We start from the raw sequence: 19,059 nt of genomic DNA on the forward strand, positions 1-19,059 counted from the left end.
ACTTGCTCAGATAGATTTGAGTTTGTCTAATGTAGAACTAGGCTTTTGATATGATTCACTCCTTAATACACCACTGCCTTCAAAGTACTGAGTAAATATTTATTGATTTGATTAGGTCCTTTGTTGTGAATAAATCTTATCACGTGATCTTGTTTAAGTAATCTCTTTAACAATCTCTTCCTAGTTCCTTGTGCCTTGTCTGTATGACCCAAAGGACTTTAAAAAGTTATATGGTTGCCAGTTCTTAGGAATGAGACCAAGTTTCAATGAGGACACTATCAAATAAGGTGCCTGGAGAGGAAATTTTAGAACTGTGCATTGAGAGCAAAGAAATTTGCAAGTTGAGAAGTTGGGCACTCAGTAAAGTTGAATGAGAGTCAGAGGAGGAAGACTATCCCATTTATGTGAAGACAAGAATCGAATCAGACTGAGACCTGCTCTCTTCTGATTAATGTTGACCATGAATAATCTTCTAGCCTTCCTCATTTTCCCCTTTTTCTCTCCCTGAACTGCCCTGTTTGTTTCAGGTGTGGTTTTTGTGCTGAATTCTTCTGTTTTTCCACTTCCTCTTTTAGCCCATGCAGAGGGCTAAAAGACTGAACCCTGTCCAGAGATAACTTTCACAGTTATGCTTTGTATCCAAATCTTTTGCAATGAAAAGTAAACCCAGTAGAGTCATTTTGCCAACTCTTTCTTTCCGAGTTCCATAGTTGCTATTGATTATTTGAAGAAGCAGCCTGTGGAAAGCTGTTTTATAAGGCCACACCACCTTTGTTGTGGCTGCAGTATCGCCCACCATCCTGTCCACCGATCTGCTGCTAAGGACACTAGGCAGATGTGCATACAGAAGCCAAGGCCCTCAGTGGGCTACACTGCTAAGCTTCTAGCAAGCTGCACCTGTGCTTCTTGCTCTAATCAGATGCAGATATTGGGCTTCTGGGTGTTTTATTTCTTCTCCAGTCTTATACAGATGGAATTTTTTTTTTTTTTGTGAGGAGGACTAGCCCTGAGCTAACATCTGATGCCAATCCTCCCCTTTTTCCTTGAGGAAGATTGGCCCTGAGCTAACATCCGTGGCCATCTTCCTCTACTTTATATGGGACGCCGCCACAGCATGGCCTAACAAGCGGTGCGTCGGTGCGTGCCCGGGATCTGAACCTGCGAACCCCGGGCCGCTACAGCAGAGTGCGCGCACCTAACTGCTTGTGCCACCGGGCCGGCCCCTGGAATTTTTGTTTTTAAAGAATGAGGTTTGAAAGTGGAACATTGATCTTTAGTTCCCTTTTACTCAGAGACATTATGCCAGTAACATGTACTCATTAACCTGTTTGTTTTGGCATATGACTCAAATCTTATTCCGCATTACTTGATTCCTCAGATCTTACTCACATTTTTTATGAGATACTACTCTATTAGCAGTTTAGCTACCTTGAAGAACTAAAGGTCATTCTTTTGAGTACAGTGGGCTAATGAGCTAGCCTTGGAACTCTACCTTTAGAAGGTCTCTGATCTGTGTGTCTGCCTGGCACTAAAGAGACCCCACATACTGCATCTATTCAATGGGGCACACAAAGACTGGGATTTATTTTTAGGTAGCCACAGGAACCAGGCAACCTGTTCTTTCCATGACTACCTTAGATAAATAACTGTGTCACATGGGACGTTCTTTTTTATGTTAAAGAACATTCTTCATTGTTTCAAGTTTTAAAATTATTTCTTATAGGGTTACTGATTAGCCTGTGTTGCAATAACAAGATTTTCTCTAATCTTAAGTACCAAAAAAGCTTTATACACAAAGAGGCCTTTCAGAACATCATGATCATGAAAAAAGGGACAAAAAAATCTGTCCAATTATGAGGGAATAATAAAATCATGATAACAGCCACACAATTATTAGGCGGACGTTTAAAATGTTTCAAAGTGTTTATTGTTGATTGGAGTCATGCTTAGAAGTTTAAAAAATCAGGATACAAAATTACATATGCAGCATGTTCACAGTTATCCAAAAAGCATAGAAAAGTTATTGGAAGAAAATATGTTAACAATGGTTATAATTGATTGGTAGAACAGGGAGTGGCATTTTTCTTGTTTCCAAATTTCCAAAAATATATTTATCGCTTTTATGACTAAATAAACTTTGTATTAAAAGCAGCTTTTCCATAATATGCCTTAACCTTAAAATATCACTAGGTATACGTCACTGCAGGGGAGACATGGGAGGTGGTTGGGGAGTCACTGGGTTGAAATGACAAACTTGCCGCTTGCTGCAGAGTCGGAAGCAAGCAGTGAGTTCAAGTCCTGGCTTGCCTGATAGCATAGCCCTGGTGCTACTCAAAATCCTCTTTGTAAAGAGATATAAGTAAATTCAATAGGTGATTCTGACCCCGGAAAGTCCTGTTACCTCTCTAAGTCTGTAATCTTTTATAAAGTGGGAATAATAATACCTACTTCAGAAGGTGGGGTGAAGCTTCAATGAAGATATTTTATGAGCCCTAAAGTACCATGCATATGGAAAGAGGCCTCATTAAATGGGCTTTCAAGCCACTCTAGCTAAAACTGTTGCCAATATATTGAATTCATAAGAAGTAATCATCCTGATTGACATGGTGTTCTGTTTGTGATGTTTCCCAATCAGAGAGGACCAGGTAAACTTCCGTGGATTCATGAGAACTTTGGCTCATTTCCGACCCATTGAGGATAATGAAAAGAGCAAAGATGTGAATGGACCAGAACCACTCAACAGCCGAAGCAACAAACTGCACTGTAAGGAGATAAAGTCTTCTGGCTTAAAATATTTGCTTTTCATTTCTTACAAATCATTTATTTACTCATTCATTCATTGAATAGGTATTTACAAGAGCTAGTGGTTAGAGCTTAGACCCTGGAGCTAAAGTGGCTGGGTTTGAATCCCAGCTCTGCTATTTTTTGGCCATGTGACTTTGGGCAAGTTACTTAAAATCTTCGGGTCTCAGTTTCCTCTTGTGTAAAATGGGATATTAAGGGGTTTCACATAGGGATGGTATGAGTATTAAATGAGTTAATATATTTTAAGTACTTCAAACAGTGCCTGGCAATAAGAGTTAGCTTCAATATTATCCTTATAATTCATAGAATGCCTACTGTGTGCCAGGCACTGTGGTAAGTGCTAGAGTGACAACAGTGAAAAAGACCCAGCCCCACCTGTAAGGAATAATGGCAGTCCTCAGCCCATTTTAGAACTTGATAGATATTGGATGTGACTTAAGTAGGAGTGGACAGCAGGGTTAGTGCAAGATTTAATTTTTGTCCACATGCCTCTTGCCTCCTTTCCTTGGATATTTGTTAGATTTCCCTCTGCCCTTGTTGGTTCGTGTATGAGATTGCCCAGTCCCTTACGACACTTTCCACTTTCCTTGCCCAATCCCTTACAACACTTCTCTTTCTGTTCAACACAAGTTGAAATTGAAATTGTATTGCATTGATTGAGCCCAAGCTTCTCTTACAGGGTGCACAGTAGTATAGAAAGGTCTGTGAAGCCACAGAATAAATGGGGCCCATCAAGTTTTTACTGGATGATTTAAAGAAAAATAAATGACTTTTTAATATTGAAACAAATACAGATAAATTATAGAATATAATGCCTAGTTTACATACATTTGAAAGATTGTATATGAGACTTTAACTTTTAATTTGTGGCCCTTAGGCCATATCCCCAGATCTCCCTGGCTCTAGGAGTATGAGTTCACTCCTCTATTGATATTTCAGGTGAAGAGTTTGAGAAGCACTGAAATAAGTATTGTTATATAGGACAAGGAAAATTTCTGAACCAAAATAACAGAATATTTCTCTTTTTACCACAAGATCATGTACCTTAATGAAGAGCAGAAAACTTAAGTACAGACAAAACTGAATATAGAAGAAAACAGAACTCTCATGAGTTGTTCTCAAATTTATTGGAAATTTTATGTTTATTAGTGAATTCCAATTTCTTTGTTCAAGGCTAAAGACCGAGACAAAGCCTTGTGTCCTAATGATTTAAGGGTTTTAGCATATATTTAGTACATGTTTGCCTGATTCTGACATTAGTATAGTAGAAATTTTCCTCTTCAGCGTTGTCAGACCAGGAGTTGATCAATAATTGAGAAAGTCAGCTATAGCATAGAATCATAGAAAAGGATATATGATTTAACATTTTATTTTACTTTAAAATATTTAGGTGGCTTAGTGGTTAAGTGCGCACGCTCCGCTGCTGGTGGCCCAGGATCAGATCCCGGGCGCGCACCGACGTACCGCTTCTCTGGCCATGCTGAGGCCGTGTCCCACATACAGCAACTAGAAGGATGTGCAACTATGACATGCAACTATCTGCTGGGGCTTTGGGGGGGGGGGAATAAATAAATAAAATTAAAATATTTAAAAACACATTCACTGGCCAATCTTTTTTAATAATTTTTATTTATTTATTTATTTTTTTGTGAGGAAGATCAGCCCTGAGCTAACATCCATGCTAATCCTCCACTTTTTGCTGAGGAAGACTGGCTCTGAGCTAACATCTATTGCCAATCCTCCTCCTTTTTTTTTCCCCCCAAAGCCCCAGTAGATAGTTGTATGTTATAGTTGCACATCCTTCTAGTTGCTGTATGTGGGACGCGGCCTCAGCATGGCCGGAGAAGCGGTGTGTTGGTGCGCGCCGGGGATCCGAACCCCAGCCGCCAGTAGCGGAGCGTGCGCACTTAACCGCTAAGCCACGGGGCCGGCCCTGGCCAATCTTTTGATGTAAGACCAAGAGTTGTTTTGTTTTGTTTTGTTTTGTTTTGTTTTGTTTTGTTTTGTTTTAGTAAAGGTCTGTGTGCGAGCTGTGTGATGTTTTTGTAGAGAGCACATCTATAATGTATAGTCTAAGGTTTCTAGTTGCAGTTTCTTTTAAGTGGATAGAAAACTTAAAGATACTCGCAAAGTGTTCTGAGAATAGAATCTTTCTGGTGTTTACATTTTTTCCTCAGTGTTTTACCATTGTTCTGCCCCATTTACTTTAGCAACAGTTTTGTTTTTTCTCAGTGACTTAATTTTGAGTCTTTCAGAGGTAGTCAATTTAATTTTCAAAGAAACAGTAACTTTCTTTTCACATACATGTTTCATTTTTTATTAAATTATATAGTTTTATTGAAAGTACAAATAGCACAAACACTTCTAGGACAGTTGACACACCTGACTCTTGGTAAGCACCCAACTCAACTGGTGGAGTAGACACTCCAGAGTAGCCGTTAGCTACAAGTATACCATATGCCGCTACATCAGTTGGAACAATTTGCAGAGGGGAGGGAGGGCATCCGTGCATGTAGTGAGTTGGTTAAGGAGAAGACAGTTAAGAGACATTCTACGCTCTATGAAACTATGCTTGCTTTTCTAATCCAGGATAAGAGGAGACTTTAAAGCTCCTCAGGTCTAACATAAACCTGTTACCTGAATTTCCTCTATAGCATGAGCTCTACTCTTTTTAAGTCAGGAATTCCTTTGGCAGTCTAGTGAATCCTATCCACCCCAACTCAGAATGTTTTTGAATGCATAAAATAAAATACATAGGATTATAAAGGAAACCAATTATATTGAAATACAATTAACAAAATATTAAAACAACTTTGTGATATCGTAATAGATGTGCTGCTTTGTTATACATTAAATAATAGGAGGTAACGTTGGAGCCCTATGGCTATGGAACAGCTCTGTGTCTGGAATGTGGTGGTGGTTACACAAAACTACACAGGTGATAAAATTTCATAAAACTACACGCACACACACACACACACAATGAAATCTGAATAAGTTCTGTGGATTATACCACTGTCAGTTTCCTAGTTTTAATGGTATATTATTGTTATGCAAGATATTACCACCAGGGGAGGCTGGGTGAAGGATATATGGGACCCTTCAAAAAAAAAAAAAGGTATATTTTTTTGCCACTTCCTGTGAATCTCTAATTACTCCAAATAAAAAGTGAAAAACCAAAACCCCCAAAACAACCAAGATTCCATTGGGGAGACCAATTGAAAAACTCACTCATGTGCTTCTCTTTGCATATTTCTTCCATGGCATTTGTTGATGTAAAATAGACTTCAGGAAGACTTATTTAATAAGGTCTTTCTCAGTATTCTGTTGTATACAATGGAGCGATAGGTTAGAATATAACCCAAAAGGTGTAAATTTGTGTCACACCAGAAAGAGGTTCCCAGTGGTATGCCACAGGACTTTTTCAGCTTTTTGTTGTTCTTTTCATCAGTGACTTTCACTGAAGTTGTAGTAAGCAAATATATCAAGTTTCTGGTTGACTGTAAATTTGGAGGTATAGTGAATACAAGAGAGCACAGAATCAGAACCAAAAGAGATCTTGATGGGCTGAAAAAAGTCAGACTAAATCTAACAAAATGAATGTTATAGGGATAAAATAGAGTGCTGCACTGGGGTCCAACAACATGTAGGAACAGGATCTAAGGGTAAATCTAAAATGAAGCCACTGTACACTGTGACTGCCTGGCCTGCAGCACCCCTACTGCCATCCCAAAGTAGTGTAATATCAGGCCATAAGAACAGAAGTGGATCATTTAGAATGAGAATAGTGGTAATCTGACTCTGTGCCAAAGAAAACACATCTTGGGAACCATATTTGATTTTGGATCCCAGGGATATACTAGAGTACATTTATAAAAAAGTAACTAGACGTTTGAGGGCTCTGAAAACCATAAATCATTATCATAAGGAAGATTTTTTTCTATTGTGGTAAAAACCACATAACATAAAATTTACCGTCTTAACCATTTTTAAGTGTACAGTTCAGTAGTGTTAAGTATAGTCAAATTGTTGTGAAACAAATCTCCAGAACTTTTTTCATGTTGCAAATCTGAAACTCTGTACCCATTAAACTCCCCTTTTCACTGTGTAAGGAAGATTTTGAAAGAACTGGGTATAAAGTCAGAAGAAAGAAAGACAGTGGGTTAGAGATTTATCTTCAAATATATGAAAGTCTGTCACGTAGAAAAGAATTTTGCAATGAGGATCATGGAGATATTTCAGTTCAACATTTCAGTTCAACAGAAGGAAGAAATTTTTTTTTTTTTTTTTTGTGAGGAGGACCAGCCCTGTGCTAACATCCAATGCCAATCCTCCTCTTTTTTGCTGAGGAAGACTGGCCCTGGGCTAACATCCGTGCCCATCTTCCTCTACTTTATATGGGACGCAGCCACAGCATGGCTTAACAAGCAGTGTGTCGGTGCACGCCCGGGATCCAAACCAGCGAACCCCAGGCAGCCACAGCGGAGCGTCCGCACTTAACTGCTTGCGCCACCAGGCCGGCCCCAGAAGGAAGAAATTTTTTAAAAGAGATGCTCACGTATGGATAGGACTGCCTCAGACAAGGTAGTAATTCCCTGTTCAAGAAAAAAAAGGGCATCTTGTAGAACACTGCTGCTTACCCCAGGGTTCACAGACAAAGGGCTCTGTGAACATGGAAAGGAAAAATAGTATATCTTTATCTCCCAATCTCTACTGAAATTTGGTATTTCCTTCATTTATGAATGTTGGCAAGAAACCACAGCAGTAATAGCAGTCAGTACCTGTGGCTCTGACACTGATAGAAATCAGACATTTTTATTTCGCATCACATTGTTACAGATATCTCAGTTGGTCATTTGTGCTCATCACTGGTTCAAAATTATGATAGTTCTTTGACCCAATATTACATCTTGTTATTAATGTATAATAAAGTTATCTATTACTGTAACACAAAGTTGTTTTAATATTTAATACCCAAAGCAATCTACAGATTCAGTGCAATCTCTATCAAAATCCAATTACGTTTTTTGCAGAAATAGAAAAACCCATCCTAAAACTTGTATGGAATCTAAAGAGACTCTGAATAGCCAAAACAGTCTTCAAAAAGAAGAACAAAACTAGAGGACTCACACTTTTTGATTTCAAAACGTAATACAAATCTATAGTAATCCATACAGCTTGGTATTGACATAAATATAGACATATAGACTAATGGATACCTCTCTATTCTAGAATAGAGAGCCCAGAAATAAACCCTCACATATGTGGTCAGTTGATTTTTGACAAGAATGCCAAGACCATTCAATAGGAAAAGGACAGTCTTTTCAACAAATGGTGCTGGGAAAGCTAGATATCCATATGCAAAAGAATGAAGTTGGGGCCGGCCCGTGACTTAGCAGTTAAGTGCATGCACTCTGCTATTGGCGGCCCAGGTTCGGATCCCAGGCGCGCACCGACACTGCCGATGCACCACTTGTCCGGCCATGCTGAGGCCGCGTCCCACATAGAGCAACTGGAAGGATGTGCAGCTATGATATACAACTATCTACTGGGGCTTTGGGGGAAAAAAAGAAAAAGGAGGAGGATTGGCAATAGATGTTAGCTCAGTGCCGGTCTGCCTCAGCAAAAAGAGGAGGATTAGCATAGATGTTAGCTTAGGGCTGATCTTCCTCACAAAAAAAAAAAAAGCATAAAGTTGGATCCTTACCTAGCAACGTATACAAAAATTAACTCAAAATGGATCAATGACCTAAATGTAAGGCCTAAAACAATAAAATTCTTAGAAGAAAACAGGACAAAAGCTTCATGACATTGGATTTGGCAGTGATTTCTTGGATATGACACCAAAGGCACAGGTAACAGAAGAAAAAAATAGAGAAATTGGACTTCATAAAAATTAAAATTTGGGGGCTGGCCCGGTGGTGCAAGCAGTTAAGTCCGTGCACTCCGCTGCAGCGGCCCGGGGTTCGCCGGTTCGGATCCCGGGCGCACACCGACGCACCGCTTGTTGAGCCATGCCGTGGTGGCATCCCATATAAAGTAGAGGAAGATGGGCATGGATGTTAGCCCAGGGCTGGTCTTCCTCAGCAAAAAAAGAGGAGGATTGGCAGATGTTAGCACAGGGCTGATCTTCCTCACAAAAAAAAAAAAAATTAAAATTTTTTTGCAAAAAGATGCTGTCTATAGAGTAAAAAGGTAACCCACAGAATGGGAGAAAATACTGTCAGATCATATACCTGATTAGGGACTAATATCCAGGATATATAGGGAACTCTTAAAACTCAACAATTAAAAGACAAACAATCCAATTCAAAAATGGGCAAAGGATTTGAATAGACATTTCTCCAAAGAAGATATACGAATGGCCAATAAGCACATGAAAAGATGTTCAACATCACTAATCATTTGGGAAATGCAAATCAAAACTACAGTGAGATACCACCTCACACCCGTTAGGATGACTACTATCGAAAAAACAGAAAATAACAAGTGTTGGCAAGGATGTGGAGAAATTGGAACCCTTGTGGACTGTTGGTAAGAATGTTAAATGGTACAGCCCCTGTGAAAAACAGTATGGCGGTTCCTCAAGAAATTAAAAATAGAATTACCATATGATCTAGTGATTCCACCTCTGGGTATATACCCGAAAGAATTGAAAGCAGAGTCTTGAAGAGATATTTGTACACCTGTGTTCATAGCAGCGTTATTCACAATAGCTAAAACGAGAAAGCAACCCAAGGGTCCATCAATTAATGGATAAGCAAAATGTAGTATTTACATACAATGGAATATTATTCAGCCTTAAAAAGGAAGGAAATTCTGACACATGCTACAACATGGATGAACCTTTAGGGTATTATGCCAGTCACAAAAAGACAAAAACTGTATGACTCCACTTATACGCGATACTTAGAGTAGTCAAAAATCATAAGATGGAAAGTACAATGGTGGTTGCCAGGGATGGGGGAGGGGAGAATGGGGAGTTATTATTTAATATGTGTAGAATTTCAGTTTTACAAGATGAAGAGAGTTATGGGGATGGATGGCTATCTATGATATTGCACAACAATGTGAATGTATTTAATACCACTGAACTGTACACTTAAAAATGGTTAAGATGGTAAATTTTATGTGTATTTCACCACAATAAAAAGATTTTCAAGGAAGTAGTAAGTAAAGTAAATTGAACCCCTTGTAGTTTTTAAAAATTTCTACATTATAGACCTTTCAATCAGCAAGCAGTTAATAGAAAAAGAAAAAAATTATACTTCTTTAGCTTTGTATTCTCATGGCTTGATCCAGGTACAGTAGTCCCCCCTTATCCATGGTTTCACTTTCCATGGTTTCAGTTCAGGTCAGCCTCAGTCTGAAAATATTAAATGGAAAATTCCAGAAATAAACAATTCGTAAGTTTTAAATTGTGCACCCTTCTGAATAACATGATGAAATCTTTCACCATCCAGCTCTGCCATTGCACCCAGGACATGAATCATCTCTTTGTCCAGTGTATCCATGCTGTATACCCTACCCGCCCTCTCAGTTATCAGGTTATCAGATTAACTGTCACGGTATCGCAGTGCTTGTGTTCAAGTAACCCTTATATTACTTAATAGTGGACCCAGAGCACAAGAGTAGTGATGCTGGCAATTCCAGTATGCCAAGGAGAAGTTCTTGTTGTCTCTCACTCTGCCTAATTTATAAATTAAACTTTATCATTGGTATGTACGTATAGGAAAAAAACATAGTATATGTAGTGTTCAGTACTCTCTGTGGTTTCAGGCATCCACTGGGGTCTTGGAACGTATCCCCTGCAGATAAGGGGGCACTCGTGTATTTTGTGCAACACATCTATAGAGGCCTTTCTTTGTAGTTCATTTCCTTTATGAATTGCTGTGGTCTCAGTGCGTTAATTCACACTGACCCTAAAGAAAATATTCCAAATAGCATTAGTGGATTTGGTATTTACTTGGTATATCAGTTAGGATGCCTTCAGCTGACTCAGTTGGCTTCAACAATAAGGAGATGTATTTGCTCACTTTACAAGTAAGGTGAGGCAAGTGTCAGGTTGACTGGGTCGTCGAGGACCCGGGTTTTTTCTGTTGCTCTGCTCTGCCGTCCTTAGTGTCTGCTTCATCCAAAGGCATGGCTCCTCATGGTCACTTGATGGCTTTCAGTAGCAGTTGGGCTATGTGCTTCCCTGTTCCCATCTGACGGGGGAGACAAACAGAGACAGAGAGACAGAATCCCCTCCTGAAGCTGTGGATGAGATTCTGTTAGGAAGGGAGAAGGTCTGAATGCCACAGAAATGGCAAACTTTAGGATGAGATAGAATAATAGCAAAGTGCTGGGCAAGTTATGCATGGTTTTTACCATTTCTTTAGTCTTGGCTTTCAGATCAGCTGTTACAGGAAGGTGAAAATGAATTAGGATTCTGTTGCAGTCTATATGTTGGGATCACATTCATGTTATTAGACCAGTGAAACCAAAGCTACAAGAAGAGTCCTGGATTCTGCTTCTCTGTCTATCTATTGGTTTTCTCTGAATTTCTCACAGAGCTATGGAAGCAGCAAGATGGCACCTCTTGTTGTAGAGTGAGAGCAATTGAGCATCGTATATCCAGCATTTGCCAGTAAGGCACACTTACCTTCATTGGGGATGTTGTTACTTAAAAATATGGGCTTCTGGAACCAAATTCGTTTATGATCCATCTTCTGCATAAAATAATCTCATCAGGAACTCTGAGAGCACACTTTGTCCTATTACTTTTTTATACCACAGTGAAAGAATGTCAAGGACAACCAGCAAGGCCAAACTGTACCTATGTAGGCACAGGCCCAAGGACAACTAGTTCTACTGCTCTGTCTCCCAGGAATGATTCCTTATTGCTCTCCTCTTGAGATCAGGGAGGTGATAATGTTTTATGCCAAAGGTACAACCCATGTTAGTGTGCTCCAGGGCATGGTACGTAAGGGAGAGGTCTATAAGCTTCCCTTTTTTTTTTTTTTTTTAATTTATTTTTTTCCCCCAAAGCCCCAGTAGATAGTTGTATGTCATAGATGCACATCCTTCTAGTTGCTGTACGTGGGACGCGGCCTCAGCATGGCCGGAGAAGCGGTGCGTCAGTGCGCGCCCAGGATCCGAACCCGGGCCGCCAGCAGCGGAGCGCGCGCACTTAACCGCTAAGCCACGGGGCCAGCCCCTATAAGCTTCCCTTTTGATGTTCTAATTGTCCTCTAAAATGGTTTAAGTTTTTTATAACACATGATGAATGATATGGGAAATGAGCCTGCACGAAGATATTTTATTTGGATGGTGAGGTATATTGGTGAAGTGGAATTTGGGAGAGTAGCCAAGAAGAAACAGTGAGCAGCATTATTCACAATAGCCAAAAGGTGGAAGCGAACAGTGAGCAGCATTATTCACAATAGCCAAAAGGTGGAAGCAACCCGAGTGGCTGTGGACAGATGAATGGATATACAAAATGTGGTATATACATACAATGGAGTATTATTCAGCCTTAAAAAAAGGAAGTTCTGACATTTGCTACAACATGGATAAATCTACTTATGCTAAATAAAATAAGCCAGACACAAAAGGGTAAATATTGTTTGATTCCTCCTGTATGAGGTTCCTAGAGAAGTCAAATTCATAGAAAGTTGCTAGGGGCAGGGGGAGATGGGGAGTTAATGTTTAATGGGTCAGAGTTTTAGTTTGGGAAGATAAAAAAGTTCTGGAGATGGATGGTAGTGATGATTATACAACAATGTGAAAATACTTATCTGTACACTTAAAAATGATTAAAATGGTAAATTTTATGTTATGTATATTTTACCACAATTTTTTTTAAAAAGAAGAAACAGTTGGGCTGGCCTGGTGCCGTAGTGGTTAAGTTCCTGTGCTCCGCTTTGGCCGCTCGGGGGTCACAGGTTCAGATCCCGGGCAGGGACCGACATACCACTTACCAAGCCATGCTGTGGCAGCGTCCCATATAAAGTAGAGGAAGATGGGCACGGATGTTAGCCCAGGGCCAATTTTCCTCAGCAAAAAGAGGAGGATTGGCAACGGATGTTAGCTCAGGGCTAGTCTTCCTCACAAAAAAAAAAAAAGAAGAAGAAGAAACAGTGATTGAAAGGTAAAGGTTTGACTGAGAGCATTCATTTGGCCTTTCATTAAGCAAATGTTTGAGCAGCTACTGTGTGCCAGCACTGTTTTAGGCCCAGGATACAATAGTGCATAAATCAGATAAGGTCTTTGCTTTCATAGAGCTTATGATCTAATAAGGAAGACAGATTATATGGAAAAAGACAAATGAATAGACAAGACTTATGATCATGGCAGGATCTGTGAAGGAAATGAATAAGGTAGGATGAGAAAGTGATGAAGGGATGTCACTACTTTAGAAATAGTGGTCAGTGAAAACCTCTCTGAGGGGTTGAAATTTGAGCCAAGAATGAGCCCACCATTCGAAGAAAAGAAGAGAGCTCTAGGCAGAGGGAACAACGGATGTAAAGCCCCTTGGGTAGAAATGAGTACTCGGTGTGTTCAGAGAACAAAGAAGCATTATCAAGAAAGAAGTGAGTGGTTTGAGAGGAGGGCAGAGAGGTGGTAGCAGATAGATGACATTGATTGAACACTTACTGTGTGCCAGGCACTGTTTAAAGAGCCTTTCGTGTACTAACTCATTCAGTCCTCACAACCCTATGAAGTGGATTCCCTTATTCCAACACTTTGCACCTCTCGGGCAACTGAGGCACAGAGAGGTTAAGTAACTTGCTCACGTTCACCTAACTAGTCGGTGTCAGAGCCAGGATTCGGCAGAGCCACAGTCTTAACCACTGTAATGTGTTGCTCTGACGTCAGCGTCAAGAGCTCAGAGGAGGGTCCAAGCTGGAGATGCACATTTGGGAGTCATTGGCATTAGACGGCATTTAAAGCCATGGAACTGGAGAGGTGAGAAGACAGCTCTGGAGAGTCCCAGTCATAGGACTTAGAATGAGGAAAAGGGAGAGGAGGAGAGGAAACAGAGAGGACCTAACAAAATGGTTCAGTCATTTGTGCATTTGACCATTCATTATCTTGGGGAAAATGTTTCTGCTGGTTCACAGCCAGAGCTGATTGACAGGAATCCAAGTTGGTTAAGAAATAACTGCTATTGCTGCAGTGTTTTCTAAAAGGTCCTATCGGTGATCTCTAGTTACCCCTCTGCTGGTGTCTTAATCTGCTCAGACTGCTATAACAGAATGCCATAGACTGGGTGGCTTAAACAACAGACATCTCACAGTTCTGGAGACTGGAAGTCTGAGATCAGGGTGCCAGCATGGTCGGGTTCTTGGTGAGGTCCTCTTCTGGTTCACAGACAGCCTTCTTGCTGTATCCTTACATGGGGAGGAGGAGGAGAAAGAGATCTCCTGTCTCCTCTTATTATAAGGATATTAATCCCATCAGGAGGGCCCCACCCTCATGACCTAATCTAACCCTATTTACCTCCCAAAGGCCCTGCCTCCTGATAGCATCACGTTGGGGGTTAGGGTTCCAACATATGAATTTGGGGGAAACACAAACATTCAGCCCATGGCAGCTGGGTTTCAAGAATTAGCAGTTCAAGCTTCTATAAATAGTTTGTCAGAAAGAGATGTAAGTGTTTATTCCAGTTACCCGATTAAGAAATTTAGAAACAGATATTTGTGGGTTATATAGCACACAGATTTTCATCGGAAAATCATCCTCAAGATTGCTTGGTAGATAACACATTTTATGGTATTTTAGAAAGATGACGGAATATCAGAACTGTGTGTGTGTGTTTAGTTTGGGAACTATGTTAAACACACATTCCACGAGGAACACTTATGATCCTTGTCTCCTTTCGCTTGGAATTCAAACCTCTGAGCATATAAATTCTCAAATTTGGTAAAGATAGTTACTCAACTAACTAAGTTAAAGAGAACAGACAAACATCAGAGAAAGTCTCACCCGGTTACTTCCCCCTCCAGAGTTCTAGTGTGTATCTTCCAAAGAGTAAATTCGATTTTTCTAAAATTTTTACTTCAACTTTTAGTAGACTCACCCCTTTTTTGGGGGGTGGGGGAAGAAGGGGTGATATTTAAACTTTTAGGTATTCATCTGTGTTCTCATGCCTTTGTACCTAATATTAGCTCTGGAATGCCACCCCTCGTCAGATTTGTCTGTGTTTCAAGACCTTGTTCAAATGTTACTCAAACCAGAAAGGCATATCTGCCATACGCTTTGAGATGGACGGGAGCGTTTAGACTGTATTAAAGGGAGTAGTGTGTGTTGCTCTCCTGTACTAGATGTGAGTTCCTAAGGACGGGATCTAAGTCTGTGTATCTTAACTCTTAACAGTGGATTTTGACCTTTTAGTATTCACAGCACCTTACTGAAAACCAGACATCTTAGTGACATACTTAAAGTGATTCAGAGCCTCAAAACCACACTAAATTCAGCAATAATAACAAGGCAGTCACTTCCTCAGTGTGACAGTTTCTCACAGTGCCTATAAAATCACTCAGTGTTATCACACGAGTCACTTGGTCGCCCTTCAGCAACATGGCACTGTCTGAATGATTTTTGCTCTTCTGAATTCTCTCTCTTATATCCTAGTTTCTAGAAGACTTATCTATTGTTGAAGAGAAAAAAACATGATAAGGCCAGTAAGCCATCACATTCTTGGCATTTTTACATGAAACTGAAATTCTCACCTTCAGGACTCCCAAGGGGTGGAGAATTATTTGAAATTTAGTATGAATTTGCCAAAGTGGCTGTTTTCTCCAAGCAACACTTTGTGTAGTCAGCTGTTCAGCGCCCATATGGCTCCTTGTGTTGGTGCCCCCTGACTGGTGCACAGTAGACTTGATGGATTGTGTGAGATGGCCTAATTTACAGACCACTTATGGGTTGCTGTTTTTTAAAAAAACATTCTAAGCTAAGAAAAAGGACATTCGACTTTTTCTTTTCTATTAAGTTTTCTGATTTGTCCAAAGAGGGGCCATATTTCATCAAAGCTAAGATGCCAACAATTATGAGATGCATCTCGATTTCTTAAATGTTACAATGTCTTTAAAAGCTCTACAAGTAATGGCAGTTGCTCTTGGAAAAACTATCAATTCAGTGCCACTTTTCTGTCTAGGGTCCTTTACATATTTAGTTCCTTGAGACAGGGCAAAACACTACTAAATTTCTACTAACTTCTTGTTTTTCCCTACCAGTTGCTTTTCGGCTATACGATTTGGATAAAGATGACAAGATCTCCCGCGATGAACTGTTACAGGTATGTGGGAGAGCTCCCATGCACGCGGATAACTTGTGTTTGAGCTCTGCCTGCTTATTCTTGCGGGCAGGAATTGGTCTTTCCTTCAGTAAGCATTTATTTAACACCTGCTGTGTGCAGAGTCCTGTCCTAGATGTAAGGCAGAGCAGATGACCTTGGGAAACTTGAAATGGCTCATTGAGTTCTCGCAGGCAGATATCTCCACTATTTAAAAGCTAACCACATGTCTTTTAGGTGCTAACTGGCAGAGCTAAAATATGTTCACATCATTGTCTAGAATGGCCTTGATGAGAAGACAAGGGTTTCAGCTTTCTGGCTATTATATTTGAGAACATCAAAGGAAAAGAGGCTGGAGGCGGTTTTATCTTTAATCTTAGTAAAATAGCCCCCCGACCCCCTTATATGACAAGTCTCATATAGTTCTTGGCTGTTGGTCCTGCAGGTGCTACGAATGATGGTCGGAGTGAATATCTCAGATGAGCAGCTGGGCAGCATCGCAGACAGGACCATCCAGGAGGCTGATCAGGATGGGGATAGTGCCATATCTTTCACAGAATTTGTTAAGGTCAGTCAGTCACCTCTTGGTCTGAAACAGTTAAATTCTACTGCACAGGAGGGAGGGAAAAAAACATTATTCAGATAAGAGCTTGGGACAGTATCTCCTGTTGTGACGTTCATAACTGTAACTGGGTTTTTTTTCCCCCAGGTTTTGGAGAAGGTGGACGTAGAACAGAAAATGAGCATCCGATTTCTTCACTAAAGGACTGAGACCAAACTGTCCTTGCTTTCTAGTATTTAAGAACTGGAACTTGAGAGTCCTCCTGTCCACCAGCCCCACCTCCACCCATCATTCCCCTTCTCCCAGAGTACTACTGCTGTTGCATGACAACCCCAGATATGTTCCGTCCACACAAATCTGACTTTGGTGTATAAACAGGGCATTACAGAATGGTACCTTCAGTCTATTTCTGTTCAGTATCATTCGCTGGTTATCTCCATGTCTAAATATCATCTCCCCCTGTTCTGCTGCTGAATGCCACACGTCCATCCAATCTGAGAAGGTGAGAGAGGGAATCATGCCAAGAACCAACCAGCAAAGCTCTTTCACTGGATGCAGACTGTAGCCATGCTGCCTTCCTTCCACTAGCTTCGGCATGCTCCTTCATCCTTTTTTATACATCCTTTGCCTCCTACTTCTCTTTCACCCAACATACCGTTCAGTCTTTCAGTCTCCCTACTTTTTATTAAGTTTCAATCCCCTCTGTTCTACTTGGCAACCCAAGCTATGCCTGTTAAATGTATTTCTGACTAGGCGGAATAGTTCGGTGGTCTGGCAGTTTTTATCTACCTTTACTCTTAAATGTGTCTCTGGGATGTTGCCTATCCAGGAGCTTTTCAGTAACCAACACTTCTCTCAGAAGAATGTGAGCATCTCTTGGTCCCCTGCACTCTGCTCTGTCATCAAAGGGCTGTTGGTTGGAGATGTTCTTCTTGAACAGTGGTGGCCTTGGTGAGCCAAGTCTCTTAGGTGGCTTGCCCAGGTCGCTCTACCTCTGGCCTCTGATTCTCAACGTACATACCTACATGGCTACTCTGTTAGTACAGTGTTGACTCTTTTTAGAAAACAGCCATATGCCTGCGGTTTGCCTAGTTTGGGGACACCGTCAGCACCAGAATGGCTGCTCTGACAATATGCCTGGGGACTTGCTCATGGCTTTTTGAACAAGGAGGCTGGCCACCCTAAAAGTCTCGTGTATTCCCACCTCTGCAGCATGGTTTATGCCTCAGTGTTATGTGCCCTGGAATGTTTTTCACTTCACATTTCCTAGTAGAAAGATTAGAGTTGTGGAAGTGCCTAACTTATCCCAGCCCAAGAGATTTAAAGGTTGTCCTCAGTGTCTTGAAGTTTTGCACAAAATTCTCTATGAATTTTGCACTTGGCAGATGTTCATGCTGGAAGCCATAGTCAGCTCTTAATACAGGGCCAAAGCATTGAATGTATTGTACCATCAGCTGCCTAGTTACACTGACTTCCTAGCCCCCCTCGTGGACCACTGCTAATCCCTTAGAAACAAGAGGTCTGGCACTGGTGGCACAACCTGAGGGGGCATTACAGGCCTTTGCATGAGCCAGAGAAACTTCCCTGCCTAAGTCAGCTTACTGTAGACCTCATTGAATCAGGCTGCTGCCATCCTCATATCTGTCTTTATGAGTCTGTCCATCCATATATCTGCCCTTGGCTGATTTTCTTGGACTCATTGCTTGCTTGCTTATTTCCTTGCTTTGGAAGGCTATCCAAGATGTATACACAATACCTTAGGAAGGGAATTGCTAAAAAAAAAATACCACTGCAAAGGGATTGGGAAGAGTGGGGAAGAGAGGAGTGGCCAGGCTGGATGACTTAAGTATAAATGACTGAGGAATTCTTCATGAAGTATCAGTCTGACTTGGTGATCAAGTGATGTAATATAGGAATTGTATAAAAGGGAAGACTTGTCTGACACTGGTCTGTTAGAGAGGTACTTCAGGCGCTCCTTGACTTGCATATTTAAAATTCCTAAGATTATGGCTTTTTCCTCCTTTTGCCTGTATAGTAAACTGTTTTAATCCACAGTTGTGCCTTATTGTTCCATTAAAATTGTATTCTTCGATCCATCAATAAATACTTGTGGTTAAAACAAGATAACTTGGTTGATTTTGTCCATGTGTTTTACAAGAATTTTATATAACTCAGTCCCCTTCTTCACGATTGAAATCATAAATGGTGTCTCCTTTACTTAGGTTTATGTCTGTGCTATCAAATGCAGGTTTACTTGGCTGCTGCCTGGACATAGGAGGTGGGGGCATTCATCTAGAGGCCAGCACTGTGTGCCTCTGGACATGGCTTTGTCAGCCTCGGCCACTTCCCACTCACTCCAGGTAGGATTCCATTTCTGTTCTTGACTCCCTGGCTCCTTAAATGTAGAAAA

General features: G+C 40.7%; 1 protein-coding gene across 1 annotated transcript in view; it reads left to right on the plus strand.

Moving 5' to 3' along the window:
• The window catches only part of CHP1 (calcineurin like EF-hand protein 1), a 40,973-nt gene extending 22,197 nt beyond the window's left edge, over positions 1-18,776 (plus strand). The window contains exons 4-7 of the mRNA XM_058541271.1: positions 2,636-2,763; positions 16,029-16,090; positions 16,533-16,655; positions 16,797-18,776. Coding sequence (XP_058397254.1) covers positions 2,636-2,763; positions 16,029-16,090; positions 16,533-16,655; positions 16,797-16,850 — 367 coding nt within the window. The 3' untranslated portion in view covers positions 16,851-18,776. The remainder of the gene's footprint in view (positions 1-2,635; positions 2,764-16,028; positions 16,091-16,532; positions 16,656-16,796) is intronic.
• The last annotated feature ends 283 nt before the right edge of the window (positions 18,777-19,059 follow it).

This window comes from Diceros bicornis, chromosome 5 (genome assembly GCF_020826845.1).
Source record: "Diceros bicornis minor isolate mBicDic1 chromosome 5, mDicBic1.mat.cur, whole genome shotgun sequence".
In the NCBI taxonomy this organism is placed as follows: Eukaryota; Metazoa; Chordata; class Mammalia; order Perissodactyla; family Rhinocerotidae; genus Diceros; species Diceros bicornis.